Genomic DNA, 20,161 nt, shown 5'->3' on the forward strand with positions numbered 1-20,161 from the left:
ATATAACTACAGTAGATAAACTCACTACATACATAAACTAATTTACTTTTAGCATTAGTTGTCAATTTCAAGTCATCACGAAGGCCAACCACATTTATGTTGCTGAATTACATTAGCTAATAATATTTGGAAGAAAAAGTAATCCTCTGATCAAATAGAATTTCAAAGGAAATATATTAACCTTTGTCTAAAAGATCGTTTTCTGTGAATAATGAAGTTTTTAACTATGACACTTGGTCAAAATCACCAAACTGGAAAAAAAAGAAATTGAAAATCTATTTGTACTGCCAAATTCCCTGTTCTGAATTTAATTCTTTGCAACAAAAAACTTATCTTCCTTTTTCATATGCCCACAAAAACCCTTATCATTGTCTAAATTTCCATGTTCTAATGAAAGTAGAAAAGGGTAGAAAATAGCTGTCAGCAAGTGTAGAAAGAACAATCAAAACTCAAAGAATGAGATACTGTGTCAGTTACCACAGAACTTCAGGACTAGAAAGGATTTCAGGTGCTCCTTGTGTTTGCTTGAGATTTTGTTAGTTCACAAACCAAGTCACTGCTCCCTTTCTTAATCCAAATCATTAAGAGTCAACTCTAGTATAATGTATAGTGTAATTTGGATTTGGATTAAACAATAAAGATCAGAAACATAGTTTCATGCCAGTTTATCTTTATTCTATACTCTGTTTCTCCCACCATACAACTTACTCTAGCCATCAAGCTATATGACTAAATCAGGAACGAAATAACTGAATCAACATAAAACAGAAGTGGCAACCTGAAAGCCCGATTCAGCCTGCAGATCCATGTTTTGATGTTTTGTTTTGTTTTTTCCTTCTGATTTTTGAGGAACGGTTTTGCTACAAAGGGTTTCTAAACACAGGGAATTGTCACACAAAAATCAAGATTACTAGATTATCTTTAAAAACAGAAATCTGGGACTTCCCTGGTGGTAGGTACAGTCGTTAAGAATCTGCCTGCCCCTGCAGGAGACATGTGTTCAATCCTTGGTCTGGGAAGATCCAACATACTGTGCAGCAACTAATCCTGTGCACAACTATTGAGCCTGTGCTCTAGAGCTCAGGAACTGCAACCTCTGAGACCACGTGCTGCAGCTGCTGAAGCCTGCAGGCCCGAGAGCCCATGCTCTGCAATAAGAGAAGCCACTGCATGAGAAGCCCATGCACCACAACTAGAGTAGACCTCATTCCCCACAACTAGAGAAAAGCCTGTGCAGCAACAGAGATCAGAACACCCAAAATAAATTTTAAAAATATTAAGTCATTGCCATATTAAAAAAAAAAAAATAGTGAAACTGGGTTGATAATCCTGCATGGCAATATGTCCCGAGACAGAGGACCAACCATCCCATTCGAAAAGGGCACATGTTCTCTGTCACAATTCCCATCTCTCCCCATGACTGGCTTGGTCGCTCCAGGCTACAGGGTGTGCCACTCTAGCCTAAAGGCATCAACACTTCCTGACAGCTGACTCTCAAGTACCTAAATGCATCATTCTCTTTTAAAAAAAAAAAAAAAGAGGGACCCCTACAGAGTAAAGCATGTTCCAGGATCTTTGCTTCCTATAATTAGAGTTATGTTACATTTTTGTTTTTGAACCTTTGAAGCTCTATACAGTCAGCAAAAAGAAGACCTGGAGCTGACTGTGGCTCAGATCATCAGCTCCTTATTGCAAAATTCAGACTTAAATAGAAGAAAGTATGGGAAACGACTAGGCCTTTCAGGCATGACCTATATCAAATCCCTTATGATTATACAGTAGAGGTGATGAATAGATTCAAGGGACTGGATCTGGTACACAGAGTATCTAAAGAACTATGGAAGTTCATAACATTGTACAGGAGGCAGTGATCAAAACCATCTCAAAGAAAAAGAAATGCAAGGAGGCAAAGTGGTTGTCTGGGGTGGGGGCGGTGGGGGGGGTGGGGCTTTACAAATAGCTGAGAAGAGACACGAAAGGCGTGGGAGAAAGGGTAAGACATACCCAACTGAATGCAGAGTTCCAGAGAATAGCAAGGTGAGATAAGAAGGCCTTCTTAAATGAACAATGCAAAGAAATAAAGAAAAACACTAGAATGGGAAAGACTAGAGATCTCTTCAATAAAATGAGAGATATCAAAGGAACAGTTCATGCAAGGATGGGCAGGATAAAGGACAGAAATGGTAAGGACCTAACAGAAGCAGAAGAGATTAAAAAGAGGTGGCATGAATACACAAAAGAACTAAACAAAAAGGTCTTAATGACCCAGCTAACCACGATGGTGTAGTCACTACCTAGAGCCAGACATCCTGGAGTCTGAAGTCAAGTGGGCCTCAGGAAGCATCACTACGAACAATTCTAGTGGACATGACCAAATTCCAACTAAGCTATTTCAAATCCTGAACGATGATGCTGCAAAAGTGCTGCACTCAATATGTCAGCAAATTTGGAAAACTCAGCAGTGGCCACGGGACTAGAAAAGGTCAGTTTTCATTCTAATCCCAAAGAAAGGCAATGCCAAAGAATGTTCAAGCTATTGTACGATTGTGCTCATTTCACATGCTAGCAAGGTAATACTCAAAATCCTTCAAGCTAGGCTTCAACAGTATGTGAACTAAGAACTTCCAGATATACCAGCTAAATTTAGAAAAGGCAGAGGAACCAGAGATCAAATTGCCAACATCCGTTGGATCATGGGGAAAGCAAGGGAATTCCAGAAAAACATTTACTTCTGCTTCATTAACTATGCTAAAGCCTTTGGTTGCGTGGATCACAACAAACTAGAAAATTCCTAAAGAGATGGAAATACCAGACTACTTTACCTGTCTCGTGAGAAACTTGTATGCAGTAGTTAGAACTGGACCCAGAACAAGAGACTGGTTCAAAATTGGGAGAGGAGTATGTCAAGGCTAAACATTGTCACCCTGCTTATTAAACTTATTTGCAGAGTATCATGCTAAATGCTAGGCTGGACAAATCACAAATTGGAAGCAAGACTGCCGGGAGAAATATCAATAACTTCAGATATGCAGATGACACCTCCCTTATGGCAGAAAGTGAAGAGGAACTAAAGAGCCTCTTGATGAAAGTGAAAGAGAAGAGTGAAAAAGCTGGCTTGAAACAACATTCAAAGAAAACTAAGATTATGGCATCCAGTCCCATCACTTTATGGCAAATAGAAGGGGAAAAAGTGGAAGTAGTGACAGATTTTATTTTCTTGGGCTCTGCTGACAGTGACTGCAGCCATGAAATTAAAAGATGCTGCTCCATGGAAGGAAAGCTATCACATACCTAGACAGCATATTAAAAAGCAGAGATATCACTTTGCCAACAAAGGTCCGTATAGTCAAAAAAAGCTATGGTTTTTCCGGTAGTCATGTACATATGTGAGAGTTGGACCATAAAGAAAGCTGAGTGCTAAAGAACTGATTCTTCTGAATTGTGATGCTGGGAGAGTCCCTTGGACAGCAAGGAGATCAAATCAGTCAATCCTAAAAGAAATCAGTCCTGACTAATTCATCAGAAGGACTGATGCTAAAGCTGAAGCTCCAATACTTTGGCCACCTGATTCGAAGAACTGACTCATTGGAAAAGACCCTGATGCCAGGAAAGATTGAAGGCAAAAGAAGAGGGCAGCCAAGAATGAGATTGTTAGATAGCAACACCAACTCAATGGACACAAGTTTAAGCAAACTCCAGAAGTTAATGGAGAACAGAGGAGCCTGCTGGTGTGCTGCAGTCCATGGGATGCAAGAGTCAGACATGAGTTAGCAACTAAACAACAACAGAACCTGTGAATTATTTATTTAGAAATGCAGAACCAAGTTAACTCAGCAGCATGACAGAAAGCAAAGGGCATGGGTTTTGGAGTCAGCTGCTTTGAATTTGAGTCCCAGATGAACCAAGTATTACTGTGTGATTTGAATATGTTCCTTAAATCTCTAAATCTTTCCACAGATAATATCTTCTTCCTCCCTGGTAGTGGTAAGCATCAAAGGAAATGTTTAGCACAAATGTTGGCAAAGTTGTTTTAAAAATAACCCAACAGTAAATCTTCAGCTTTCTGGGCTAGGCAGTCTGTCACTAACAGCTCTGCCACTGTGGCGTGAAAGCAGCCATAGATAATATGTAAACTATGTTACATAGATAATATGTTAAACGAGCTGACTCCATGTTCTAAAAAACTTTCTTTACAAAAACAGAGGGCAGAACAGATTTGGCCCACAGACTGAAATTTGCCAACACAGAGTTTCAGCGTTTGGAAGCATTATTCAGTTCAGTTCAGTCGCTCAGTCGTGTCCGACTCTTTGCAACCCCATGAATCACAGCACGCCAGGCCTCCCTGTCCATCACCAACTCCCAGACTTCACTCAAACTCATGTCCATCGAGTCGGTGATGCCATCCAGCCATCTCATTCTCTGTCGTCCCCGTCTCCTCCTGCCCCCATCACTCCCAGCATCAGACTCTTTTCCAGTGAGTCAACTCGTCGCATGAGGTGGCCAAAGGATTGGAGTTTCAGCTTTAGCATAAGTCCTTCCAATGAACACCCAGGATTGATCTCCTTTAGAATGGACTGGTTGGATCTCCTTGCAGTCCAAGGGACTCTCAAGAGTCTTCTCCAGCACCACAGTTAAAAAGCATCAATTCTTCGGCGATCAGCTTTCTTCACAGTCCAACTCTCACATCCATACATGACCACGGGAAAAACCATAGCCTTGACTAGACGGACCTTTGTTGTCAAAGTAATGTCTCTGCTTTTTAATATACTATCTAGGTTGGTCATAACTTTCCTTCCAAGGAGTAAGCGTCTTTTCATTTCATGGCTGCAATCACCATCTGCAGTGATTTTGGAGCCCAAAAAAATAAAGTCTGACACTGTTTCCACTGTTTCCCCATCTATTTCCCATGAAATGGTGGGACCAGATGCCATGATCTTTGTTTTCTGAATGTTGAACTTCAAGCCAACCTTTTCACTCTCCTTTTTCACTTTCATCAAGAGGCTTTTTAGTTCCTCTTCATAGAGGTATTCAAAAGTGGCAGCAGTTATTAATAGCATGCATTTTTTTCCTATTATTTCTATTCATCAGTAACAATTTAAGACTTGTCCCACTAAGTAAAACTAGTGAGTCTACTCAGACTCAATTTACAAAATGAAATTTGCCTTGGATTAGGTTAAAAAGTGATGAAAAAAAAAGTGATGGAAACATTCAGAGAATGGGTTCCCTAGTGAGTGCTGTGCTTAGTTGCTCAGTCGTGTGTGACTCTTTTCAGCCTCACGGACTGTAATCCACCAGGCTCCTCTGTCCATGGGGAGTCTTCAGGCAAGAATACTGGAGTGGGTTGCCATGCTGTCCTCCAGGGGATCTTCCCAACCCAGGGATCAAACCAGGCTCTCCTGCACTACTGGCAGATTCTTTACCAGCTGAGCTACCCAGGAAGACCTCCCTATTGAGTAGACCGAACTATTTATTCACACTGAGTGAATGTCATCTGATATCCAAAAATCAGATTGGAATGGATAATCTCTATTCCAGAGCCACAATGTTGATTTTAAAATGAAAACTCTATTTACACTATTACTGAAATAGAAAATGATTTATTCAGGCAATGTTTCTCTGTGCCAGGAATTTTTTAGGTGCTGGGAATACAATTAGGCACAAGATAGGCAGGATAGACATTGAAATAAATTATGGTCAAAAAGTAATGTGAATATTTGGAACAGAAAATTTAAGTGCATTATAGAATTGTGTATATAAACCTGTTATTAGATATAGTTCAAATTTAGTCTGTCCCAACTGAAATGGACCATGCAATGACATCCTGGTTAATGAGATTGTCTTAGATAATTTTATAATTCATGTGAGCATTGTGGTATGAACTTATCTCAGCCCATTCTTTTTTTAGGGTGTATATCTCTACATGGATTGGCTCTTTCTCCTCCCCTTCCCCAACAAATTATGGATGAGATATGTATTAAAATTACCTCCTTATAACTGACATGGAAATTGGCTTCAGATGGAATTAAATGTCTAACTCCCAATTCTGAAACTGTCATAAAAGACATTAAGGAAAAGTTATAGGAAAACCATATTTTATTTAAATTCACTTCAGATGAGGATTTTTTGTTTTCCGTTCTTTAGTTTTGCCTCATCGTTCACTGCTTAATGCTTTTCCTTCTCTTTTTCAGATTCACTTATTCCAAATATTCTGTTACTTTATATTAGTAATAATATTGTCAATATTTTATTTCTGTCTTTTGAAATGAGAATGTGTAACTTACATCAAAACAAATTTTTGTTTTCAAGGATTAAGATGTTGATTCTACCCCCAGTTCCAGTTCCAAAGATTAAAGGAATTGATCCAGATCTCCTCAAGGTAACTAATAAAATATCTGAATTGTACATGACACTAATTAAATGTTACCTTAAGAACAGAGCCTTATATTGAAACCTTTTGCAAGCTATATGTATCACATTTAATTTTCTGTATTCCTTCTGGAAAAAGTTTTTAAATAATACATCCCTTAAAATTATGAGAATGTCTTATGTATTTAAAAGTTCTTCACTTCTGCATCAAGATGACAGACTAGTAGAACATGAAGCTCACCTCCTCCCACAAATTTATCAAAAATATATCTACATATGGATTGATCCTCAGAGAATATCTACTGAACACTGGCAGAAGACATCTGAACTCTGAAAGGGCAAGAAAATCTCCATGTAACTGAGTAGGACAAAAGAATAAAGAAAGAAATTGGAAAGGGACTCCACCCCAGGAAGTCCCTTCACTGGTAGGGAGATCAGCCAGGACAGAGGGGGAACTTCAGAGCTTTAGAGAAGAACACAGGAACTGGTTTGCAGCAGCTAGCATGAAGAGAAACCTGAACAGATGGTCAGTGCCACTCCCCTGCACTCCCCAGCCAGAGACCCATGTCCACTGGTACAGGCCGGGTGCTGAAGCTCAGGCTTCAGAGATTAGACCCAGGGAAAGGACTTGGGTTGGTTGTGTAAAAACAGCCTGAAGGGGTTGGAGTTTGGTGTAACCGCACCTGAGGATGTACATGGTGGAAGCCTGGACCATCTTAGAGGCCAGGCACTGTTGTTTGGGTGAGGTCTGAGGTGGGACCTTGCAGCCTTTATCCCTGCATCTGCTCTCAGGTAACAGGCACCCCCCTCACCAGCTCCAAGAGCTATCACAAGCCACTGCCTTCCCCCTACACTTCAGGAGTGGTCATGAGCTGACACCACTTTCCTTGTAGACTCAAGGATTGACTGTGAGCCACCTCTGCTCCTAATACATGCTCCAGGAGCACACGTGAGCCACCACAGATTACCCCAGGATTGGGCACCAGCTATCACACCTGCATACTCTCCTTATCAGGGGAATAAGGCCAGCAGATACTGAAGGAAAACGCGACAGGCATCCATAATAAAAACAAACTACTAGAGTGGATTGCCATTTCCCTCTCCAGGGGATCTTCCCAACCCAGGGATCAAACCCATATCTCCTGCATTGGCAGGTATATTCTTTACCACTGAGACACCAGGGAAGCCTCTGACTGTGTGGATCACAATAAACTGGAAAATTATGAAAGAGACTGAAATACCAGACCACCTGACCTGCCTCTTGAGAAATCTATATGCAGGTCCGGAAGCAACACTTAGAATTGGACATGAAACAACAGACTGGTTCCAAATAGGAAAAGGAGTACGTCAAGGCTCTATATTGTCACCCTGCTTATTTAACTTATATCCCGAGTACATCATGAGAAATGCTGGGCTGGATGAAGCACAGGCTAGAATCAAGATTGCCAGGAGAAATATCAATAACCTCAGATATGCAGATGACACCACCCTTATGGCAGAAAGTGAAGAGAAACTAAGGAGCCTCTTGATGAAAGTGAAAGAGGAGAGTGAAAAAATTGGTTTAAAGCTCAACATTCAGAAAACTAAGATCATGGTATCCGGTCCCATCACTTCATGGCAAATAGATGGGGCAACAGTGGAGACAGTGAGAGACTTTATTTTCTTGGGCTCCAAAATCACTGCAGATGGTGACTGAAGCCATGAAATTAAAAGATGCTTGCTCCTTGGAAGAAGAGTTATGACCAACCTAGACAGCATATTAAAAAGCAGAGACATTACTTTGCCAACAAAGGTCTGTCTTCCATTGCCAAGGCTGGTTTTTTCCAGTAGTCATGTATGGATGTGCGAGTTGGACTATAAAGAAAGTTGAGTGCTGAAAAATTGATGCTTTTGAACTGTGGTGTTGGAGAAGACTCTTGAGAGTCCCTTGGATTGCAAAGAGATCCAACCAGTCCATCCTACAGGAGATCAGTCCTGAGTGTTCATTGGAAGGACTGATGTTAAAGCTGAAACTCCAATACTTTGGCCACCTGATGCAAAGAGCTCACTCATTTGAAGACACCCTGATGCTGGGAACGATTGAAGGCAAGAGAAGAAGGTGACGACAGAGGATGAGATGGTTGGATGGCATCACTGACTCAATGGACATGAGTTTGAGTAAACTCAGGGAGTTGGTGATGGACAGGGAGACCTGGTGTGCTGCATTCCATGGGGTCGCAGTCAGACATGACTGAGCAACTGAACTGAACCAGGAAAGCCCACTGAATATATTAAACCCACATAAATTACACAGGAACAATGCCACATGTAAATAGTCCTCTAAGACCATAGATCATTATTTCTCCTAAACTCACAGAATAAGAGAAATAATTAAGATGAAGAAGCAGAGGAACAATTCTCATTTAAACCAAGAGAATTCCCCTGAAAGAACAATGAAACAGACCTCTTCAGTCTAATAGACATCTAGTTCAAAACAGAAGATATGAAAATACTGAAGGAATTAAGACAGGCTGTTGACAGAAATGCAGAGTACTGTAAAAAGAAATTAGAAACTATAAGGAAGAACAAAGAAAGAGAAAACTCATTTGCCAAGATGAACACTAAACTAAAGGCAATGAATAGCAGGAGGAATAATGCAGAAAAATGAATACGTGACCTGAAAGAAAAAATAATGGAAATCAACCAATCAGGACAGCAGACAGAAAGTCAAATTGAAAAAAAAAAAAAATGAAAGCTATATAAGAGACCTATGGGATAATACAAATCTTGCCAAGTAAAAGTTGCTCAGTCTTGTCCAATTCTTTGCAACCCCATGGACTATATAGTCCATAGAATTCTTCAGGCCAGAATACTAGAGTGGGTAGCCTTTCCCTTCTCCAGGGGATCTTCCCAACCCAGGGATCAAACCCAGGTCTCCCACATTGCAGGCAGATTCTTTACTAGCTAAGCTACCAGGGAAGCCCAAGAACACTGGAGTCTTTCTTCTTCCCTTGCCAATCTATGCATAATAGGGATTCCAGAAGGGGAAGAAAGAGAAAAGGGTATTGAAAATGCATTTGGAATGCTGAAAACGTCCCAAACCTAAAGAAAGAAACATCCAGGTATAGGAAGCACAGAATCCCAAACAAGGTAAACCTAAACACACCAAGACATATTATGATAAATATAGCAAAAGTGAAATAGAGGATTCTAAAGGCAGCAAGAAAAAAAACAATGAGTTGATTACAAGGGAACCCCCATAAGGCTATCCACTGATTTCTATACAGAAACACTGCAGGCCAGAAGGGAGTGGCAAGATATATTCAAAAGTCCTGAAAGGAAAAAAGCTGCAATCTAGGATGTTCTACCGAGCAAGATTATTATTTAGAATTCTCAGACAAACAAAAACTAAAAGAATACAACAATACTAAACCTACCCTAAAGAACTTCCCTTCTATTGTTTTCCTCTATTTCTTTGCATTGATCACTGAGGAAGGCTTTCTTATCTCTCCTTGCTATTCTTTGAAACTCTGCATTCAAATGGGTATCTCTTTCCTTTTCTCCTTTGCCTTTAGCTTCTCTTCTTTTCTCAGCTATTTGTCAGGCCTCCTCAGACAGCCGTTTCACCTTTTTGCATTTCTTTTTCTTGGGGATGTTCTTGATCACTGTCTTCTGTACAATGTCACAAACCTCTGTCCATAGTTCTTCAGGCACTCTATCAGATCTAATCCCTTGAATGTGTTTCTCACTTCCACATTATAATCATAAGGGATTTAAGTCATACCTGAATGGTCTAGTGGTTTTCCCTACTTTCTTCAATTTAAGTCTGAATTTGGCAATAAGGAGTTCATAATCTGAGCCTTCCTCAGTGATCAATAGAGGAAAACAATAGACTGGAAAAGACTAGAGATCTCTTCAAGAAAATCAGAGATACCAAGGGAACATTTCATCAAAGATGGGCACAATAAAGGACAGAAACGGTATGGACCTAACAGAAGCAGAAGATATTAAGAAGAGGTGGCAAGAATACACAAAACAACTATACAAAAAAGATCTTAATGACCCAGATGGTGATGGTGTGATCACTGATTTAAAGCCAGGCATCCTGGAATGCGAAGTCAAGTGGACCGTAGGAAGCATCACTATGAACAAAGCTAGTGGAGATGATGGAATTCCAGTTGAGCTATTTCAGATCCTAAAAGATGATGCTGTGAAAGTGCTGCACTCAATATGCCAGCAAATTTGGGAAACTCAGCAGTGGCCACAGAACTGGAAACGATCAGTTTTCATTCCAATTCCAAAAAAAGGCAATGCTAAAGAATGTTCAAACTACCGCACAATTGCACTCATCTCAAATGCTGGTAAAGTAATGCTCAAAATTCTCCAAACCAGGCTTCAACAATACATGAACCAAAAACTTTCAGATGTTCAAGCTGGATTTAGAAAAGGCAGAGGAACCAGAGATCACATTGCCAAATTGGATCATCAAAAAAGCAAGAGCGTTCCAGAAAAACATCTACTTCTGTTTTATGGACTATTCCAAAGCATTTGACAGTGTGGATCATGACAAACTGTGAAAAATTCTTAAAGAGATGGGAATACCAGACCACCGGACCTGTCTCCTGAGAAATCTATATGCAGGTCAGAAGCAATAGTTAGAACTGGACATGGAATAGCAGACTAGTTCCAAATTGAGAAAGGAATACATCAGGGCTGTATATTGTCACCCTGCTTATTTAACTTATATGCAGAGTGCATCATGGGACATGCTGGGCTGGATGAAGCACAAGCTGGAATCAAGATTGCCAGGAGGAATATGAATAACCTCAGATATGTAGATTACACCACCCTTATGGAAGAAAGTAAAGAAGAACTAAAGAGCCTCTTGATGAAAGTGAAAGAGGAGAGTGAAAAAGCTGGCTTAAAATTCAACATTCAGAAAACTAAGATCATGGCATCTGGTCCCATCACTTCCTGGCACATAGGTAGGGAAACAATGGAAACAGTGACAGACTTTATTTTGGGGGTGCTCCAAAAGCACTGCAGATGGTGACTGCAGCCATGAAATTAAAAGATGCTTGCTCCTTGGAGGAAAAGCTATGACCAAACTACACAGCATATTAAAAAGCAGAGACATTACTTTGCCAACAAAGGCCTGTCTACTCAAAAGCTATTGTTTTTCCAATAGTCATGTGTGGATGTCAGAGTTGGACTATGAAGAAAGATGAGCGCCAAAGAATTGATGCTTTTGAACTGTAGTATTGGAGAAGACTCTTGAGAGTCCCTTGGACTGCAAGGAGACCGAACCTATCAATCCTAAAGAAATCATTCCTGAATATTCATTTTACAGACTGATGCTGAAGCTGAAACTCCATTACTTTGCCACCTGATGCGAAGAACTGACTCAATGGAAAAGACCCTGATGCTGGGAAAGACTGAAGGCGGGAGTAGAAGGGGACAAGAGAGGATGGGATGGTTGGATAGCATCACCAACTCAATGAACATGAGTTTGAGTAAACTCCAGGAGTTGGTGATTCTCAGGGAAGCCTGGCATGCTGCAGTCCAAAGGGTCACAAAGAGTTGGATACAACTGAGCAACTGAACTGAACTGAAAGGACTTCCCTACCTAAAGGGCTTCCCTGGTGGCTCAGCTAGTAAAGAACCCACCAGTCAATGCAAGAGATGCAGGTTCAATCCCTGGGATGGGCAGACATCTGGAGAAGGAAATGGCAAACCACTCCAGTATTCTTTGCTGGAAAATTCCATGGATAGAGGAGCCTAGCGGGCTATAGTCCATGGAATCATAAGGAGTCAGACATGACTGAGCATACACATATACAAAGGAAATACTGAAAGGCCTTCTCTAAATATAAAAGAAGTAAGAATATATAGAGAAGAGGAAATCATAGTTAGAAAGCAAATCACCTAAATAAGCCAGTATACAGATTTTTTTAAATGTCTGTGAAAGTGATGATAACCAAAATGAACAGCAAAAGGATGAACATGAAGATGTAAGAGGACATCAAAATCCTAAAATGCGGGAGAAAAGAGTACAAAAATGTAAATTTTTTAAATCATTTCCTAGAATGTGTTTGAGCCTGTATGATTACTAGTCTAAGGCAGGTGGAATATAATATGGTATATACATACTTGAAAAACAAGGTAACCACAAATTAAAAACATACAACAGATTCACAAAAACCAAAAAGAACATAATACAAAAATAATTCAAACCACAAAAAAAGGGGGAGGACAAGGAAGAAATGTAAAAATCAGTGGGAAAGCAGGACTTAAAATAGCAATAAATACATATCGATTAATAATTACCTTAAATGTCAATGGACGAAACGTCCCAATCAGAATACACAGAGTAGCAGCCTGTGTGAAAAAATGAGCACCTACATTATGTTGCCTACAAGAGACCCAGTTTAAAGCAAAGGACACACAGATTGAAAGGTGATGGGAGAAGATTTCATGCAAATGGAAACGACAAAGTGGGAATCACAATACACATGCCAGACAAAACATACCTTAAAATAAAGGCCATAAAAAAGATAAAGAAGGACACTAGATAAAGATAAAAGGATCAATACAAGAAAAGAACTTTATACTCGTCAACATATATGCACCTAATGTTGCAGCACCCAAATACAGAAAACAGATCCTAACAGATATAAAGGGAGAAACCAACAGGAATACAGTAATAGTACCAGACTTTTAACACCCTACTCACATCAGTGGACAGATCTTCTAGACAAAAATCAAGGCAACAGGGATCAAAAATGACATGATAGAAGAGTTAGACCTAATTGATGTTTTCAGGACATTATATCCATGAAAAACAGAATACACATTCTTTAAGTGCACATGAAATATTCTCTAGGATTGACCACATACTGGGGCACAAAAACAGGCCTCAACAAAGAATATAGAAATTATCTCAAGCATCTTTTCTGACCACAATGACATGAAACTAAAAATCAACCACAGAAAAAGAAATGAAATAAAAATGAAATATGCTACTAAAAAACCAATGAGTCAATGATGAAAGTAAATTAAAAAATACCTTGAGAAAGATGACAATGAAAATACAACCATACAAAATCTTTGAGATGTAGCAAAAGCAGTTCTTAGAGGGAAATTCATAGCTATACAGGCCTTCCTCATCAAAACAAGAAAAAAACCTAATCTACCACTTGAAGTAGAAAACAAACAAAACATAAAATCAGCAAAAGGAAGGAAATAATCAAGATCAAAGAGGAAATAAATAAAATAGTGGTTAGAAAATAGAAAAAAAAATCAATAAAACCAAAAGTTCATTCTTTGAAAAGGTAAACAAGATAAACCTCTGGCCAGTTTCACCAAGAAGAAGAGAGAGAATCCAAATAAACAAGAAAGGAGAAAGGAGACATAAAAACTGATACCACAATAATACCAAAGACCATAGGGAATGCTATAAACAATTATATACCAACAAATTTGACAACCTAGAAGAAATGGACAAGTTTCTAGAAACATACCCACCAAATTTGAATCACAGCCCACCAAAATTGAGTCAAGAAATAGATAATTAGAAAAGACCGATCACTAGAGGTAAAATGGAATATGTAATTTTAAAACTTCCTATAAAGAAAAGTCCAGGACCAGATGGCTTCACAGGTGAATTCTACCAAACATACAAAGAAGAAATAATACTGATCCTTCTCAAACTCTTACAAAAAATTGAAGAGGAGTTCCAAAGGCATTCTATGAAACCACCCTGATACCAAAACCAGACAAAGACACCACCAAAGAAGAAAATTACAGGCCAATATCTTTGAGGAATATAGATGCAAAAGTTCTCAACAAAATATTAGCAGGCCAAATCCAAAAGCAACAACAAATAAAAGATCATATACTACAAGCAAGAGTCATTCCAAGTTCACAAGGATGTTCAACATATACAAGTCAATGTGATACATAAACAAAAGACAAAATCACATGATCATCTCGAGAAAAAAAGACCATCTGACAAAATTTCACATCCATTCATGATAAAACTCTTACCAAAGTGGGTATAAAGGGAACATATTGCAACATAATAAAAGCCATTTATGACAAACCCACAGCCAATGGTGAAAAGCTGAAAGCCTTCATGCTAAAATCTAGAACAGGACCAGGATGCCGACTCTCACCTCTTCTATTTAACATAATACTGGAAGTCCTAGCCACAGAAATCAGACAAGAAAAAGAAATAAAATTTATCCAAGTTGGAAGGGAAGAGGCCAACTGTTATATGCAGATGACTTAAATATAAGGCATTTTACCATCAGGGCTTCCCTGGTAGCTCAGACAGTAAAAAATCTGCCTGTAATACAGGAGACCCGGGTTCAATCCCTGGGTTGGGAGGATCCCCTGGAGAAGGGCATGGCAACCCATTCCAGTATTCTTGCCTGAAGAATCCCCATGGACAGAGGAGCCTCCTGGGCTATAGTCCATGGGGTCACACAGAGTTGGACACGACTGAGCAACTAACACATACATACCATCAAGCTCCTAGAAGAGATCATAGGCAAAACATTCTCTGACATAAATCATATCAATGTATTTGTGGTCCGTTTCCCAAGGCAATAGAAATAAAAGCGAAAATAAACAAATGGGACTTAATCTTACAGGCTTTTGCACAGCAAAAGAAACCATAAAGGAAAAGAACCTACATAATGGGAGAAAGTATTTGCCAATAATGAGACCAACAAGGGCTTCATTTCCAAAATATGAAAACAGCTCATACAACTCAACAACAACAGTAAAAAACCCAGTCAAAAACTGAGCAGAAGACCTAAACAGACATTTCTTCAAAGAAGAAATACAAATGGCCAATAGGCACATGGAAAGATGTTAAACATTGCTAATTATTAGAGAAGTACAAATCAAAACTACAATGAGGTACCACCTCACACCAGTCAGAATGGCCATCATTAAAAACTACAAATAACAGATGCTGGAGAGGATGTGAACAAAAGGGAACCCTCCTATACTGTTGGAATGTAAGCTGGTACAGCCACAATGGAAAATACTTATAGTATGCAGATTTCTCAGAAAACTAAAGAATTACCATATGATTCAAGCTTTTTGCTGGCAGGAAAGCTATGACAAACCTAGACAGTGTGATGAAAAGTGGAGACATTACTCTGCCAACAAAGGTCTGTATAGTCAAAGCTATGGTCTTCCCAGTGGTTACATACAGTTGTGAGAGATGGACTGTAAAGAAGGCAGAGCATCAAAGATTTGATGCCTTCGAACTGTGGTGATGGAGAAGGCTCCTGAAAGTCCCCTGGACAGCAAGGAGATCAAACCAGTCGATCTTAAGGGAGATCAATCCTGAATACTCATTGGAAGGACTGATGCTGAAGCAGCAGTATTTTGTTCATCTGATAAGAACAGCCAACTCATCAAAAAAGTCTCTGATGCTGGGAAAGATTGAGGGCACAAGGAGAAGAGGGCATCAGAGGATAAGATGGCTAAATGGCATCACTGATGCAATGGACATGAACTTGGGCAAACTTTGGAAGATGGGGAGGGACAGGGAGGCCTGGCATGCCATGGTCCACGGGGTCGCAAAGAGTCAGACACGACTGGCAACTGAATAAGAACAACAGTGATCCAGCAGTCCCACTTCTAGACATGTATCCAGACAAAACTCTAATCCAAGACGATACATGCACCCCTGTGTTCATAGAAGCACTATTCACAATAGCCAAGACTGGGAAACAACCTAAATGTCCATCAACAGATGAACGAATAAAGATGTGGTATATATATACAATGGAATACTACTCAGCCATTTAAAAAAGAATGAAATAATGCTATTTGTAGCAACAAGGATACAGCTAGAGATTATCATACTAAGTGAAGTAAATCATAAAGAGAAAGACATATACCATATGATACCACCTATATGTGGACAAATTAATCTATGTACAAAATAAAAACAGACTCACAGACATAGAGAACAGACTCATGATTGCCAAAGGGGAGAGGGTTGGAGGAGGGATGGTGTGGGATGTTGGGGTTAGCAGATTTAAGCTATTATATATGGAATGGATAAACAACAAGGTCCTACTGTATAGCACAGAGAACTATGTTCAGTATCCTATGATGAACCATAATGGAAAATAATTTAAAAAAGAAAAGTTCTTCACTAATGTATGTGTTATATGGTTTGTTATATGATTTTGTTGCTGATTAGACACAATATTATTTGTTAAATCAATTGTGAGTTTATTTTCATAAATATTCTTTTTCTATTTTATAGGAAGGAAAATTAGAAGAGGTGAATACAATCTTAGCCATTCATGACAACTATAAACACGAATTCTACAATGATGACTCTTGGGTTGAATTTATTGAACTAGATATTGATGACCCTGATGAAAAGACTGAAGGGTCAGACACAGACAGACTTCTGAGCAATGACCATGAAAAATCACTCAATATCTTTGGGGCAAAGGATGATGACTCTGGGCGTACCAGCTGTTACGAACCTGACATTCTGGAGACTGATTTCCATGTCAGTGACATGTGTGATGGTACCTCAGAGGTTGCTCAGCCACAAAGGTTAAAAGGGGAAGCAGATATCTTGTGCCTTGATCAGAAGAATCAAAATAACTCACCTTCTAATGATGCTGCCCCTGCTAGCCAGCAGCCCAGTGTTATCCTAGTAGAGGAAAACAAACCAAGACCACTTCTTATTGGTGGAACTGAGTCAACTCATCAAGCTGTCCATACACAGCTCAGCAATCCAAGTTCATTGGCAAACATTGATTTTTATGCCCAGGTAAGCGACATTACACCAGCAGGAAATGTGGTCCTTTCCCCAGGCCAAAAGAATAAGACTGGGAACCCCCAGTGTGACATGCACCCAGAAGTGGTCACACCCTGCCAAGCAAACTTCATCATGGACAACGCTTACTTCTGCGAGGTAGACGCCAAAAAGTACATTTCCCTGGCCCCTCACGTCGAGGCTGAATCACATGTAGAGCCAAGCTTTAACCAGGAAGACATTTACATCACCACAGAAAGCCTTACCACTACAGCCGGGAGGTCGGGGACAGCAGAACATGTTCCAAGTTCTGAGATACCTGTCCCAGATTATACCTCCATTCATATAGTACAGTCTCCACAGGGCCTTGTACTCAATGCAACTGCCCTGCCCTTGCCTGACAAAGAGTTTCTCTCATCATGTGGCTATGTGAGCACAGACCAACTGAACAAAATCATGCCATAGCTTTCCTTTGATTTCCCATGAGCTACCCATTGAATGGCACAGAGTTGGCTGAGGCATGAATGCTTAAACCAAAACAATGTTTAAACTTTTTTGGGGAGGGGGTGAGTTGAGGGTGGGGAATATGAATTCCAAATGCCTTTTCCTGAAATGTTGAAACATGATATTAAAAAAAGAAGAATTCTTAATCAGATAGATATTCCTGTTGTGAATTGTAAATATTTTAAAGAACTGTCTCAAAGACTGTTCAGTGGCAGTAATTGTCTTGTTATTGTGGGTGTTAATTTTGTGCTACTAAGCATTGAATGGCTATGTTTTTTAATGTATAGTTAATCATGCTTTTTGAAAAAGCGAAAAATCAGGTGGCTTTTGCAGTTCAGGAAGATTGAATGCAAATCATAGCACAGGTTAATTTTTTTTTAATAATTGGGAACTAAAATTATAGGTAAGAAGACAAGAAATAGTTTGGATATGTAAAACATTTATTTTGGCATAAAATGGATAAAGATATTTTTAATAATTTACACTTTAAGCATGGCTATTTTGTATTACACTGTACATGGTGTACTGTAGTTCATGCCAACCAATCTAAGGAATGTAATAACTGCAGTCTAAAGCTGGTTTAATGCTTTGGTCAATGCACCTGAAGAAAAACTAGTTTTTTACAAGTCCCTTTTTATACCTCCTAAAACTCTTTAAGTGATTCTGAAATGATTGTAGTTAGCTGCATTATTGGAAAAGTGCTCATAATTTAGAAAACTTTTAAATGTTTGCACAAGTCAACTTACCATGAACCAAAAAAAAAAAAAACAACACAGAAGAGCAAAAAAAAAAAAAAACCTTTTCTTACCCAAGTTTTGGTTCATGTCAGAGGGCTACATACTAAGAGAAGTAGAAATTACAGCTCGTTCCTATTGACCAGGATGCTTAATCACTGCAGTACCCTGGGAAAAACTGTCTTAGTGCATGCATATCATAAGAGTCAAGCCTTAGAACCTCCACTGCAATGTCTCGTATTTCATATTTATCTAAGGAAGGAATAGGAACAAGAAGCATTTTGTAAGTTGAAGCTGGTCAAAGTGAAGTTAACCAGATTATGGAATAAAAGTTCAAGAAGTAGGTTTTTCTTTCATAGCCGATAGCCAGACACATGCTCATTGTTAGTGATAATGAGAAACAAACAAACAAACAAAAACTAGATTTTAAATCCCAAAAGATAACTCAAAAATTTATTTAAAACCATAGCAGAAAATTTCTTCCTCACCACATCTTTTATAGGATTTATTTAAAGCAGTAAAATGAGTTTCATCATTTTTTTACCTCCCCTCTGAGTGAATTGGCCTTAAAGCTGGTAGTTAGAAGAAAAAGGGGTCTGAGTAATTTATAAATTATTGCTCAATCCCTTAATAAATTAAACATCATTCACAGGAGCATTGGGATTGCTCCGCAAAAGGTTTGTCAGAAAGAGAAGACTCATCTCACCCATGAATGCTTCTCACTTTAACTATTTTTTAAAAGTTAATAAAACTTTAAAGTTAGCTTTAACTTAAAAAGCATATTTTCCATTTAGCTCAGACCTTTTTAGAAAATAAGCTTAATGGTTGGTAATTTTAAATTCCTTCTTTCTTGCAGGAAGGACAGTGAAAAACTAGAATTGGGTGTTTAAAGTACTTGTAATAAATGTTCAATAGGTTTTCTGCTATCTTGCTGCTATGGTTTTCTCTAAGAGCTACATAATTTAGTTTCATAGACAATTTCATCTATGTAGAACCTAATTCAACTTAAAACTGTGTGTTTGGGGAAACTATCTTACCATTTCACAGTAGGCTGACAACATTTCTATAGCCAAAAATAGTTAATACCTCAATTGGTCTCCGAATGTCATTTTGGTACTTTGCTGGCCACACAAGCCATTATTCACTAGTATGACTAGTTGTGTCCTGCAGTTTATATTTAACTTTCTTTATGTCTGTGGATTTTTTTCCTTCAAAGTTTAATAAATTTATTTTCTTGGATTTGTGATGGTATCTTTCTGTTTTCAAACACCACAGAAAAACATCCTCAATCAGACTGCATACTCTTGAGTTCTTCTCCTTATAAGGAGAACTTAGCACAGTAGCTTAAACACAGTAGCAATGTGTGTGCTTTTTGATCTGGGCTGAAATACAGAAGCAGAAGAAATAGCTCTTTACTTTTTTTTTTTTTTTAAGGAAACAAGAGCCCAGCACAAAAATATCCTGCTGGCTTTCCTGGACTCTTAGAGCCATATTTTGGATGTATCAAAGCATGCATGACACATGTGGGGGTGTTTGTTTGTGAGAAGGGGGAGAGCTTAAGCCTGTTGCCTAGAAGGGAAAAACAGCTCTCCCTCTACCATTCCCACATTAGAACAAGTCAGTTTGTCAGACAAGCTCCTTGTCATAATGGGAGGCTGGTAAGAACTCAAGAGTGGGAGGGAAGCTAATTAGGCAGGTTGTGTAGGACCCTGAGAACAGGAAAGCCATAAGGCAGAGATTCTTCCACAGAAGGTTCCAGCTCCTGGAGAGATGAAAT

The 20,161-nt window shown here is 39.1% G+C and overlaps 1 protein-coding gene across 6 annotated transcripts in view; it reads left to right on the forward strand.

Moving 5' to 3' along the window:
* GHR (growth hormone receptor) overlaps positions 1-19,623 on the forward strand; it is a 333,700-nt gene extending 314,077 nt beyond the window's left edge. For all 6 annotated transcript variants that reach the window (XM_055422112.2, XM_055422114.2, XM_055422113.2 and 3 more), the window contains 2 exons: positions 6,307-6,376; positions 16,640-19,623. In XM_055422112.2, the coding sequence (XP_055278087.1) occupies positions 6,307-6,376; positions 16,640-17,611 (1,042 nt within the window). In that variant the 3' untranslated portion in view covers positions 17,612-19,623. The remainder of the gene's footprint in view (positions 1-6,306; positions 6,377-16,639) is intronic.
* The last annotated feature ends 538 nt before the right edge of the window (positions 19,624-20,161 follow it).

Source organism: Moschus berezovskii, chromosome 18 (assembly GCF_049115385.1).
Source record: "Moschus berezovskii isolate FMDL1 chromosome 18, NW_MosBer_1.0, whole genome shotgun sequence".
Lineage (NCBI taxonomy): Eukaryota > Metazoa > Chordata > Mammalia > Artiodactyla > Moschidae > Moschus > Moschus berezovskii.